General features: G+C 37.9%; 1 protein-coding gene across 11 annotated transcripts in view; it reads right to left on the bottom strand.

The window, feature by feature from the left end:
- Positions 1-14,351, bottom strand: part of GRIA3 (glutamate ionotropic receptor AMPA type subunit 3) — a 606,096-nt gene that overhangs the window by 103,720 nt on the left and 488,025 nt on the right. For all 11 annotated transcript variants that reach the window (XR_007165837.2, XM_048070799.2, XM_067005236.1 and 8 more), the window contains one exon: positions 7,756-7,995. Coding sequence is in view for 10 of the 11 variants with exons in the window: in XM_048070799.2 (XP_047926756.1) it covers positions 7,756-7,995 (240 nt within the window). In the remaining variant the exon portion in view is untranslated. The remainder of the gene's footprint in view (positions 1-7,755; positions 7,996-14,351) is intronic.

Here is a 14,351-nt window from a genome sequence, read left to right as displayed (position 1 = left end):
TAGCAAAAGGGCCAGCAACCCCTCTCAGGTATCTTTTCAGCCCTTCTCCCCTCCTCCTCTACTTGGAAGCTGTCCTGAATTTTACCTTTGTTTCAAGGAATCTGGAAATGTGAGACTCTGGCCATTTAGGCCTTGCTGACACACACAAAATCCAAAATCAAGAGAGAACAAAAGCTTCTGCTGCTTAAATTACTAATACAAATAGCACTAAAATTAAATGTGTTATGGCTATACCAAGAGTTGATAAAGCATATATATTCATGAAAAGCTAACTATTCAAATGTATGCATTTACACAAATAAGCTTATAAATGCAAAGACTTGTGAACTTCATCCCTATGGCATGGGCGAGTTTGTTCTCCTGTTTACTGTGTAACATATTCAGGCCTCAGCTCACACGCCTGAGAGTTCGAGTTACTTTCATTAGGGATACTCGTGTAACACACATCCTGCTTTGGGATTCCAGAAATTATTTATCCAGGACTTTCCCAGCACACATGCTGTATCCCTGAATATTATTACAAGCTGATTTCACAAAAACTGAGGTCAGATTCTGGTGCTCCTCCTCTCAGCCACAACCAGATTCACACTCAGCATGAGCGAGGCCACCATAATCCCCTATCCCAATACCACTACGTGTGGATAGGAGAATGAACAACATCACAGCATCACTGCACAAGCAGTATGAAGGCTCTGTTATATCATGCTTTTGCTCTGGTGTTCCTACCTTCCTTCATGGCTGGGCTGATATGCTTCCTCAGGAGCTCCATGAAACAAGACACGTGTTTGCTGCACATGTGCAGTTACTCTACTTGTTGTTGGAAAATACTGCTGACAGTAGTGCATGTTCCAGCAGCTTCAGGCATTTTGCCCGGGCATCTCAACACCAAACCGAACCCTCTGTGTACACACAAAACTTGCAGTGGCACAAAGCTTCAGTACAGAATACCAGGATGAACTCTGTATGCTGGTGGTCTCTAGCTGCAACTTAGTTTTGCCAGTATGATACATGTCACGCTGGATGATTTTCGAAGTCTATTCACTCCTTTTGCTCATAAGCTCGAAAAACGGTTTAAGTGATTACCAGGGGTAAGCTAAACAAATAGCAGCTAATGGGAAAAATCAGGAGAAAAATGCTTAAGGCTCGCAGTCCACCGAAAAACCAGCCAGCATCCATTCTCCCACACAGGGTCTCAACATTTGTTTGGGGAAGGATCAGTGAAAGAGCTTTTTTCTGTATCTGTATACCACAGACACCAAGGTAAAGGGAGTCTGTATGACACTTTACAGGTTTCAGAGGAAATAAATGGCAGGTGATTACCAAAAAGCTAGATTTAACTGTTCAGGCTCAGATTATTCCCTAACACATTTAGGCAGTAAAGTCAATCAGTAAAGCAATCCTGGAATATTTCAGCTGAGATTCTGGTGTGTTTCCTGAATAGTGCCTTAGTTCATATATTATACTGCTGAAAGCGACAAAGCAATGTGACCTAAATAAGAATGTCAAAATTTGCCTCTTTGTCAGGGTAAATTATTTATATTTCATAAAAACATTGCTAAGCAGTATCTACAGTTCTCCATTCAATATAAATACAAATTCCAGGCATTATGAGATGGTAGAATCACTCATTCTTATAAAAACATACTGAAAGAAAGAAAATTTTTTCTTACCGCACATAGCTAAATGGAGTTTGATTGTTCTTTAAATCTAAATAATGGATTTTCCACCATAAGGATCTTTACACTGTGTGTGTTCCCTGTTGTACCAGAGTCTGAAAACCTGAAGCTACATCGCATCCTCTCAATGAAAGCCATGCAAAACATGCAACATTTTGTGGCGATGCTGCAAGTTGCCTTTTGCTGAGGTTGTGACTTAGAAGTGAATTTCTGGATGGCAGTTACTGGGACTTACTCTCCAAATGTACAGACACCGGTGACATCTATTTCTGTGATATGGAGGCCAAGTCTCAGTTCTGGAGGTCTTGCCAGGATTTTATTTCTTATTGTGCATTTCCCAGTGCACAAAGAAGTGGGATAGGAGAACATGGTAGCTCATCCCTGTCCATGGCATGGGGGTTGGAATTAGATGACCTTCAAGGTCCCTACTGATGCAAACCATCCTGTGATTCTACAATCTACATTGCTGCCTAAATGCTAGCAACTGATACTGCCTACATGTCATGCATGTGATCCTGGGCTGCTGTCCAAAACACTCCAGCAAATGATCCAAAAAGCTCAAAAGAATCAAGGTGAAGAATCAAGGGAGTAACTCTTGCCTCTCATGGCGTTTTATAGGCTTCCAAACAGGCTTTGTATGCTCCATTATTCTTTGCCACAGACCGATGTTTAAGAAGATAATGTCAAGATTTTAAATCCTTTCACTATTCTGAAAGTGCAGGCAAAATACATTTACAAAAGATAAAACTGTGAAAAATTCAAGAGGTATAAACATACTTATAAACAAGAATTATCATTTTCAAAGTGAAAGATCCCATGTTTAATTCTAAGTAAACTGTATATGAGTCATTTTCAAATCCATTTTCCTTCATGCAATGGAGTCAGACCAGCTCTGCAGCTAGTGACATAGCTCCCCTGCTCTGAAGAATAAACATGGTAATGAACAGCTCAGCTATCAATTCTTTTGACATTTGACTGTTCAGCGGGTGCTGAATTCAGGTTTTGCTAAAGCTCGTGTAGCTGCTACCACCATATTCTTTTTTCCCCTTTATTGAAGAGTGATCTTTAGAAATGAAGCTAACAGTTCCTGACATGCAGAAAGACAATACGGAGTTTAACAAACCGGTTATGTGGTAAGAAGAGTTCTTTTGCATCTGTCTGCTGGTGGAAGGTGATTAAAAACAGGAGTCGGTCATTCTGTGTTGGATTACATTTTTCATCACAGCAGAGACTCCATCTGCTCAGAAAAGCTGTACCAGCACCTGACATTCCCAAATCCCTGAGAATCATCAGGTATTAAAGCGAAGTCTCGCTGGATTCCACAAAAATTAATCTTACCCAAAAACTTTTGCAAAAAATGGTATGTTCTACATAGCAGTATTTTTTCAATGCAACTATTTCACCCCCCCATCCCCCCAAAAAAACATCACTCTAATTTGGTGGGAGATATAATGAGACTGGTTCTACAGGCCTTTTCTTTTATCAGCTCAAATCTCTCATTCCCCAGGGAAAGCAGCACAGAAGTGACTTGTCCTTTGATAGCAATAGATAACTAACCTCATTTTGTAAAAGCAGAACTAAACAGAAGAGTTATTCTTTGTCTTCAGCAGCACTGAATCAGTCCTCATTGCCATATACTGAACCCAATTTAAAAAAACTCAATGCCTTATGCATAATCATCAAGAAGCTTACAATTGCAACTTTTTTTTTCTCTCCTTTTTTTTTTTTTTTTTTTTTGTCTCTTTACCTGGCATTTCTTTATGCAACAGGGTACCATAAGGTTTCACGGTGAAGATGAATGGTACAGGTCGTATTTTCTGGAAGTAAACTTTCAGCCCTCCGGCATACTTACCCATCAGGTTGTATTTTTGTGTTTCTGTGGCAGTAAGGATTAAAGATGTAATTACTTTCAGAAATGAAACCAGATACTTTGAAATCTTCTTAGCCACATAACCTAGAGCTTTAGACACACACTATTGTGCCTCACCATTCACCTTGCCAATGTTAACCCATTAAAAAATATTTATTAGCCAATGATAATCCTATTTAGCAAATACTTTTCTTCCTGATCTTCAGTATCCTTAGATACCTACTGACAAACTGAATGAAAACTAAATGACAGAAGAATTTCATACTTCTAAGTCTCTAGAACTATGTGGTTGCAATGCCATAAAGCCTATGTGCATCTCCGTCTGGACTGAGGTCCCACTGTGTAAGTTGTCATTAAACAAACATAAAGAAAGCTCCTTTCCAGCCCTACAAGGCTGATGTTTTAGGATGACTACTATGATCTGAAGGAAGAGGAAGAAAACTTGATGCACATCGCAGAAATCACTTGGTGCTATTTTGTTTAAATGATCTGCATGACATAAATCAGTGTCTTTGTGCACAGTAGATACAATAAATCAAAATAACTTAGGACAAAATGCCTGTGTTGTGCTGACAGATGGGGAGTGAACAATCTGTACAAAACAGTGTTTCTCAGACAAAAATAAACTGAAATGTTAGTTAAGAAACATTCTGGAAATTTAAATAAACAAAAGCTTCAGTACTGCAATCTAACACACCAATTTTATAATTAAATGAAGAGAAGTGCTTCACACTTTCACACAATATTAAGAAGACTATGAAACCCACAAGTCTACCTCTCCACACATTCGTACTAGTGTTACTCTGGTCCGCTGGCTTCAGCAGAATAATGTCTGACTTACAGTAACACAAAGCCAGAGGAGAAACAGACCTGAAGACTGAATAAACTTGATTTTTTTTGATGAAATATAATCCTCAGCATGAGATGCAAAAGGTGACTTTCCTGACAAGTGATATCCAAATTCTTAATGGCTTTCTGTATGTAACCCGATCTCATTTCATCCTGACATAATCTTAATTAGTCTTAGTTCTACTGCAGAGATGCCTACTGAGGCAGTTAGCACCATATAATTAATCAGATATTTTGCACGCATCACAGAGACCAACAGTGTCAACTTACTGATTTGAGTTCATACAAACAGAACACAGCCCTGCCTTTCCCTTTCACATGAACTAAAGCATGTGGCATGGAATGAACATAGGACTATATCCTCTAAGCACTGCTTAATGTCCTTTCTTCCCTTAACAGCCTTTTCCTAATGCATCATTACTCTCTGCAAAGTATAATTTATTCTTTTTCTGCTGGTACTAGGGGAACATACAATTTGATATTTCTCTTAAATTTCAGTTTCTTCACAGAAGAATAAGTCCAGCAGCTGAAATAAGCAATAAGACGTAAGTCTTGCTGCTGGAATTCATAAATCTCACACTTTGTTTTTCTTTCTGTGTGCTTTAGCAGCAAAGTTCCTGTTTTTAAGAAACTTTATTTTGCACCTGCACATAAATATGCATTTGAGAGTACAATCTGCAACACTCAGTCATCTCATAGCAACAGAAAATACTTACAATTATAAACATATACAACACTTACGCACTAACTCACCAGATTAAAAGCTTCACCACCTCTCCATATAATTGTAGATCTTAACTTTATTCTATTGTTTGAGATTTATCTTTTGTCTTCATTGCAAAAGCCAAACGTCACAGTATTGTGCCTACTGTCACTGAGGGGGAAACCATATGATTATATAGTTTGACGGTGAAGAAGGAAAAAAGCACTGCTTAAGGAAAGCAGTTTTATAAAGAAGATGATTCTCCATTCTCCTAAGCTTTAATTGAAATAGTTCAATAAGCACGATAAAACCACAATAAGGCTTATTCAGTTTTGTATGGCACCTGTAATATGCTGTGGTATTTATCAATAGTAAACGCAATGTTTAATACATTGCAGTGCTTTAGTTTCGCAGAACATTATAAAACTAGTCGCAAGAACAATTTACTCCTTACCTAATATTCAACATAAGAAAGAGCAGTGTAATGTTTTGAAATTTCTCAGATTCTCAGAACAAACCAGTGAGATGACAATAATCTTCCTAGAAAGGCAGCAAAATAATGATAGTTCACTTTAGGAACTGAAAGTGAACTGCTTAACACCTCTCTACAGTGCTTGTGCCCCAAGGCAGTTAAGTATCTAAGACAGGAATTATTAAAAATTGTAACGGCTCTAGTGTTTTCGTTTCCAGTGGTATCTCAGCATAGGAACATGTACAGCCTTATTTGCTATCTGATACAAAAAGTCATTCACCATTATTATTGTAGAACTTCTTGGGATGTTTTTTTGTATTTGAAGGCCTATCAAAGAGATCAGTGAGGCTACTGGGATTGCCAAACGTTTCAGGTGTGGTCATCCCTGATTACTGCTATCAAAGGAATATAATGTCTATTTCTCAGTGTCTAATGCCTTTTTCCCTCCTATATGAATCTTCTTAATTTATTTTAATGCTGGAAAAGCACAGCAATTATAGTTCTGATAAAACTGCTACCAGGTTTGTTTTATAACCCAAATAAACATACAGTAACATTTAATTGTTCATTTTTGTTCCTGTTTTAGTGAAGGCAAATATTTTATCAAGCAACAGCAGTGAGCATATATGTAAAGTAAGGAAAGACAAGATGTGGTAAGTGTGCCTCAAAACACACACATATCAGAAACAACTCAAAGACCATCATCAAGCTATGTATATGCACTGATGCCTCTTCCATCCTAAAGACACAGGTCTTTATCTTCTAACCCTGAGCTACATGTTATAATCCTAGAGTTATTTATGCTGTTCTCTAATTCAAATTCCCCATTCTGGTAGACTTAGTCTGAATGCCTGACAACATATGGCTAGCATAACATGCATGCTAGCCACAAATAACATCAAATGTCATAAACCTTCCTTACTCTGATAACTGTCATAGTCACAGGAGCTTTCATTTAAAAGTGGACTAAATCACAAATTAAGGTGCTTGTATAGTGGTTTTAAAAGATTTAAAAACTAATGGCACTCTAAGATTTTCCATACTTTCCTACCTGACCTCATAGCTAGTGCTTTTCAAAGTTAGCAATACTTAGCATCTCCAAATCAGTCAAAAAAATGCTGAGCAAGCATTCAACTTTTATCAGTTACTTTATACATTATTTTGAACATGTACTACGTCCTTTATTGGGCAAGCTATTAATCTTCAGTGTGAAAAGCTGAGCCACTGAAGACTTGATCTTTACCAATACGTAGTAGCCCAGGGCATCAGACCTTTGTCATGGGAGCTGGGAATGAAATCAGAGTTTATCTGGCTCTATCCAGACTCCTTTGAAGGTCTTGGAGTCATAAAATGGGTAAGAAAGACAGCAGTATATCTACCTGATGCAAAAATTGCTATGCGGGTAAAAACTGTAGCTATGCAAAGTCAGTATATTCAGAGCAGCTGGTAACAGCTTCTCCTCAGAAACATGCAAGATTCTTCACAGTAAATGGCTTCTGATGCTCAAATCTCCCTTTGACAGGATTTTCTACCTTTGATGCATCAACTAGTCAGCAATTGGCTTAAGCATGGTAACACTGGTTTTACTATATTTTCATTTTGTAAAATATATCTCTGATCACTCTTGTCATGAATCTGAATTCATCTCTGAATATCCATGTGACATATCTAGAACATCTTTTCTCCAGCAGAGCCCTAAAGCATTTTATGCATTATATTCTTATACTGTTATTGATGCCTGGACATTTCAATAGTGTATCTTAGCATTGACTGTCTTTGTCCAGTGACAGGAGAAACACACATTTATGCAAAGTGTTGAGGGATTTGCAATGTCATGCACGATGGAAGGTCTTGTTTAACAGTCTTTTTCATAGTGCCGGCTTTATTCATTTTGCAAGGACTCAGAAACCCTGGCAAAAGCTGAGTCTGCAGTTCCATGGAAACCATGTATTCCAAATTGAATGCTTACACACCTAACAAAAGGTCTTTACAAATGGGAAGTAATATGACAATACCTTCTTTTCATCTATCCTATCATTTTTGTTCCATCAGAGTAAATTTCTAGGACAATCAGCATTTGCAACCTGCACCCAGAAGCAACTTGGGATGGGCTTCACATAATGATTCTGGTAGTACTTGTGGCAAGTCATAAAATAGCAAAGGCACTTAAAGCAATGGTGCTTACCCCGTTCAGTGTCATAGAGGTACACAAACTTTTCCCATTTATAATGGGTCAAGAGACTCAAGATGGCTCCTTTTAATGCTGGCCGCATCTGGATGACAAACTGCACGTCTGCATCTGTTGGGAAGCTGGGTGTAATGAAGGAAGTGTGAAGGGCTCCACAAAATGACGTCAGTGTGTTCATTGACATCTGGTCATAGAATCCAAAGATGGCATAAACTCCTCTGGAAAACTGTGAACAGACTAACAAAAACAGACAGAGGGGTTAAAATGTGAAATAAAATGAATGCAAACAATTTTTTGAAGTATATTTGAAGTAAGCCCTCTCAGCAATCCTGAAATTGTTTTGTATGATGCAGTAGATTGAATGAATTCGTGAGATATTATATACTAATTTCAGTGTAGCTGTGAGTTGTACAAACTTTCTGTCACAATTAAACTGGTCTGAGCACATTTTTAATTCAAATTGTGCTGTTACATTGTTATAATCCACTAATCTTTCCACATTCCTTAAAAAACAAACACTGGATTACATTGCCTATCTGTAAAATATCTTCCCTCCCTTGAGTAGCACCTTGAGAGCTCTGTTAGCAGCTACACAACAAATGTCAAGTCTGCCTAAATATCAAAACATTAAGATGCAGTTTTCCCTGGCATCCCACCTTCAGATTTGACTCCAAGCAACCTCAATGTTTCATTTCTTTACAGTCCACCACTCTGAAATCCCTGTAGGAAACCTGGGTGAGGTCTTTTTCAATGAGAAATTATGGTGACTTCTTAACAGAGTACTAAAATCTTCAGAAGCAATTTGGAAGGTGTAAGGCTTACCAATATAAAGAATACCTATTGTTGCTTCACATGACAGACATTGATATCATTTAACCTGGAGGTTTTTAGTGTTTAATCATTCTGGTGACCTGAGGAACTCATCTAGTGTCAGGACACAAAACTCAGCCAGAGGTGTTTTGTTGCATGTGTACTTGTCTGGAGAAACACTGCATTTCCCAGACTTCAAAAAGATCTGAATAATGACCATTTCAGGCAAAAATGAAAGTACTTCGATTTAGAAATGTAGTCAACTTCGTGGAAGTTGCAGGGAGAATGACTTTTTTTTGTTGTTGTTTTTCAATTCTGTAGGAACAGAGCAAATTTCTTGTGGCCCTGGGTTCCTCCTGTGGAGAGACTGCATCAGAGACACTGAAGAAACCTCACGGGTAGGATGCAAGGGCTCAGCTCCATAGTAAGGACGGTGATCACCACACAGATGAAGCACGCTACAGCACAGCAGCACTTCTACATCAAAACCTTTCTGGACTGGGATAAGCAGGTCCCATTTGTAACGAAAAACAAGTTTCCAAGAAAAATGGCCACTCAGCATCAACAATTCCACTTGTCAAGAGCTGGATTTTACACCAATTTCCAACTAGCCCCATTAACCACTTTTGCCAAAACACTGTGTACTTAACTTTGCAGAAAGCAAGGGGAAGTAATTACTGGTAAAGTAGACATGACTTCTACACAGAAATATACAGCATCGTTACTTCTGCAAGTACCATCATGAAATGTTTCCTACCATAAATGCTATTCAGAATCACCAAAGCCTGTTACCAAAGTAATTTTGAAAAGGTTTTGCCACCGTATTAGCTCATTGGAACATCATCATGGAAAACACCTCAAATTGGTACTCAGGTGTGAAAATTTCATTTTCTTCCTGGATGTCCAGATGCAAAAATAGGAAGGTTATTAAAGAACTTATTTAAATGTTTAAGACACTGTAAAAGGACATGACCAGAAGTGGATACCAGCAGCAAATAACAGCTGGCATAGATAGAAAATAGATGCAGATAGGGCACAGAGAGGGAATAAGAAATACTGATTTCTGAAAGAAAAGTTTGAAGAAGTTCTCAACCACAGTGGAGAAAAGATATAAAAGAAGTTATAATACAGCAAGAATTTATTCCCAGAGGCATGACCAAGGAATTAAATACACAGATTCAAAAGGCATTTTGTTAACTATATACCAGCAGAATATAAAGTATAAAAGCTACCATAAAAATTACCCACTGAAGTAACAAATAAAAGGCACTAACTTACAGGTAAAAAAAAAAGAGAAAAATAAAGACTACTTTAGAAAGGCTAGCAGTCTCCAAATCATTTCAATGACATAAAAACTCTCTGATAGCATGGGAATAATCACTGAAGTGGGGCTAGCAAGAGCTGAGTGTCCTCACATACACTGAGTCAGTACCTTACAGATCAGACTTCTTTTACATATTTATTAATGGCTTAGTTTAGCAGTTTTTATGCAGATTCTTACTGTGGAGAAAGAAGAAAAGAGTAAGTCAGTGTATTCCAGGAAGTATCCCTTCTTGCAGTGCAAACAAAACGTATTTCCAAAAGTCTCCTGACACTAAATGCCCAGAGTATTTCAAGTGATCCTAAATTCACCTGATTTCTTATCAGCTATAAGGCTCAGGAATACTTTTAAACTGTGACTCCACTGAAATCTTTGAGAGTTACACAAAACACCTTATCTGAAAAAGGATTCACTAGGGGCTCAGAAAATCTACCACGATATCTAAGTTTAGAACTATAATGAAGAATACAGATTAGCCTTTATTAGGACTACTAGTGCCTACATCCCACTGAGTCAATGGAAGTAACTGGTGCAATCCTAAAGGTGGGTGACAAACAGCATCTGCCTCCAGCACGGACCAGTTCCTCTGCACCATGCTGGGAACCAGCTGAGAACTGGTCTGCCCTGTGCGTTCTCTTGTTCTTGGAGATTTGGCTCCTATGTCTGACATGAGTACTGTGGTCAGTGGTTGGAAATGGTTCAAAGTCTTTGTCTCTTGCACAAAACCATCTTGCATGTCTATTTTAAAACACTGAATTAATGTATATCTTTTAAGATAGCAGCTTATGCTCATGTGAGCAAGGGGTCCGTTCTCAATTTGTGAGTAAACTGGGACTGAAATCAGAGGCTGTTTACAGCCTGACCGTAAGCAGGACCTTCTCCAAACAATACCTAATAGCCAACATGGAGCTACTGCTTGCAAGGGGCATCCCAGTGCAGGTGAGAGGAGAGGATCACCAGCAATATCTTCCAATAAGCGTAGACTCCTGCCCAGTCTTATATCCTGATTCGGGTTTGTATTCACTGCAGATCTTTAACATTTTACAGGCTATCTATCTTGTATTAGTTTTTAATATCTTCATCTCTTAAGCTCCTCTACTTCTTTCTTTATACCCTATTTCTTCTTGACTATCTATTCTGCATGCACTGTGGGGTGCCAATGCAATTTTACTGGCCCATTTAAAAGGCAAATAAACCTTTGTTTTTATAAGGGGAAGATAAAAGACCAATTATCTTGGTCCTCAATGCTCACTTGCATTTTTGAACTCACGATTTTGCTGTGATTTTGTAGCATTATGTCTTTTGTTTACTCTGTGACCCAGTCTCTCGTGTGGTCAGATCAACATGCTGAACATCCACAAAGCCATGGCCATACTGCTCCTTGGTTTCCAAAAACCAAACACATTATCACACTTATATTAATTACATTACCATTCTAACACCATGGATCTGTAAACAAAATTAAAAAAAACAACAACAACAACTTAATTTTAGGTAAATTTAGTTTTAGGTAACTAAACCTTAGCTTCAAGCTCTTTATACAAACTATCTGCTATTGGCAATAGGACAATCCTCATTTTAGAGTAAGAATTTTGGTATTTTTCCTTAATTCATCACAGTTGATTTATGTTCGTTTTTCCCTCCTAAAAAAATGCAGATGGTCAAACACATATTTTGGCTATTAAAGGAATGATTTGGACAAATCCCGATGTAACCATTCATTCCACAAAAATAGTCAATTTTTATTTTTTCTTCTGAGATATATCTTTAAGATACTGTTCTTAATCACCGCTATTATTTTTGATACTGTTTCCAAGGACAGCACACAACCAAGTTCCTTTATTGCCTGATCTGAAAAATTTGTAACATGTATAAGTAAGGGAGAAAGGTCCTGAGTAGCTCTTATTCTAATGGTGGACCCCTTATGGTCCTAGTGGTGGACCATAATAAGCCATTATTTTGGCATTAGATGCAAGACAGATACAACTTTTTAAATGGAGACTTAACTCTGGGCTTGTCCTCTGAGTAAGCTAGCTGCCACATGCTATTTTTTTCAGCAGAGGCAGGGGTGTATGACAGAAGCCTGGGAATTCTCAAGCATGTAAAGAGAAGATAAGGAGCTTCCAGGTCATGAGAGATTGAATTGTTTTCTGCCAAGGAAAGGAAATACTCCGAGCCATAATGATCACTTTATTTTTTTAAATAACAGTGATTTGTTAAAATAATAATAAAACAACAAAACCCACAATGATAAAACATACACAAGAACAACAAAAGCAAAACACAAAACAAACCAAAACCAATTAAATAAAAATCCTTGCTTCTCTGTGGAACAGCAGCTGAACCTTCCTAAGCCTCAGTGTAACTCATTGAACCCCTGACTTCGGTTGTTTTACTAGCAGTTCCGTCCTCCCTCCCGTCAAAACAGCCCCGCCACAGAAATTTAACCAGATTAAGACTAACCAGATGTGATTTTTTTCACTCAGTCCCCAGGAAGGCTCCAGGCCAGAATTTCAAAAGATGCCCCATCTCACACAAGTTATTAGATGATTTGTGTCTTTTTTAAATTTATTTTTTGCTTTCTATCTGTATTCATTTTTTCTACGTTTTAGTGACTGTGAATATTGCTGACACAGCAATGTTGTATAGGCTCTGACATCCCTACTATCTGTTGCCTGCAAGCTAATGTCAATTTTTCTCTGACACCTATTATTTTATTTATTTATTTCTAATTCCAGTTCTCACTATGAACAACTGAGACATTACTAGGGACATTTACAAGAAGGTTTGGCTTTTGCTTGTTTAGAGAAAAGACAGATAAAGCCAACAAAAGAAACATATTAACGGGTGGATCTTAATATGCCATTTCCACCAGATGATGTCTTTGACAACGGACTTTATGTTGCACAGGATCCTCGTAATTGTCACACTTCTGACCATGGGAGCAGGAGCCTGGAAGTTCTGGAGTCAGGGGCTGGAGGTTACAGTATTTTAGACGCTATTCCCTCTTCATCACTGTTTGTATGGACAAGTAATTTCCATTTTGTTCACATCAATATCTTGTAAAATGGGTCTGACATAATTAACCTATATCAAAGGGACACTGTAAGGTCTGCTTTATTGATAATTAAGCGGTTCTTTGGGCTGAAACTCTCTGTAGGAGTATAATGACAACTGATATTATTGTGTGTTGCTCATACCATTTCCTCAGTTTTGTGCTCTGTATTTCCCTCAGCTGTGAAATAATTTTATTCCCTCCACTTTCCTCTGCCAACTGTCTTGGATTCCACACAATTCTCACTGCCATCCTCTGCCAATGGACTAAGGAGACTACTTTGTATTGGAATAATACACAGCGCATCGTAGAGTACTGGCTATTTTCTATTTAGAGTCTCCATCCTATGACTTCCTTGCTGTAACAATATGAGGGTTATCATTAACTCCACTTCATACAGCTCTTAGAGAGACTGACAATGCCTCTACTTCTTCCTTTCCCTTTCATTTTAATACCCTGAATGAATAAGCACCTTCTCTCTACTTTGAGCCCCAAGGAGATCAGCACAGCAGTGCCCACGAATGCAGAAGGAGCTACTTTAGGATGGTCCAGGCAAACAGACTTGAGAGCTTGCTTTAAAGACAAAGTCACTGTATTTAAAATGAAAATTAAAATGAAATACAATTATCTGTTGCCAATAAAACCAGTTTTCACATTTAAATTCTTAAGACTCTGAACTGTCAAGAAGAAAAGATTCCATGAGTTGTTTAAAATTCAGCTGAAAAAAAGAAGCATTTATGAAAACATCCATTTCTGAGATAATTAATAGTGAATATTCATGGAGGTGGGAGTGAACCAAGGAAGTTACAGCTGAGAATTGGATCCAAATCCTCCTGAGATATTGACCATAACATCACTTCTCATTCTACTTAATAAAGAACGTGCCATTACAAGTATAAAAAATGCCCCGCAAACACAAAGAAACCTCACAGCAGAAAGCAAAACAAAATTACAATTTACTATTGTTACTTCATTTATGGCAACAAACATTTTTCTCAGTGATATAACTGAAGTTCGTTTTATCTCATTCTTTTCATAAAACACTGCTCAACTTGCTCTGTCTAGTGCCTTCTTCATACATAGACACTTCCTTCGGTTTGTACTTCTTTTTAGAAGAGCCAATAAGATAACAACAGCATATTCAGGCACTGGGTGAAGAGGGAGTGAAGGACTTATTAAATTGCAAATGACAGGCATAAGGATTAATCAATTCATATTTTACAAGCCCTTTACTAGAAAGCAATCCAAAATGAATGTCCAGATACAAGCATCCCCAAACACTCTCTGGTCAAGATTCCATTCAAGATCACTTTTGTCATCTCATCACAACCCCATTACACACTATTAGGTAACAGCCTTTATTTATTATCCACTTTTCACGATCGCTTTGATCACAATCACACCTCC

This window comes from Anser cygnoides, chromosome 13 (genome assembly GCF_040182565.1).
Source record: "Anser cygnoides isolate HZ-2024a breed goose chromosome 13, Taihu_goose_T2T_genome, whole genome shotgun sequence".
In the NCBI taxonomy this organism is placed as follows: domain Eukaryota; kingdom Metazoa; phylum Chordata; class Aves; order Anseriformes; family Anatidae; genus Anser; species Anser cygnoides.
This window is presented reverse-complemented; position numbering and strand designations above follow the sequence as displayed.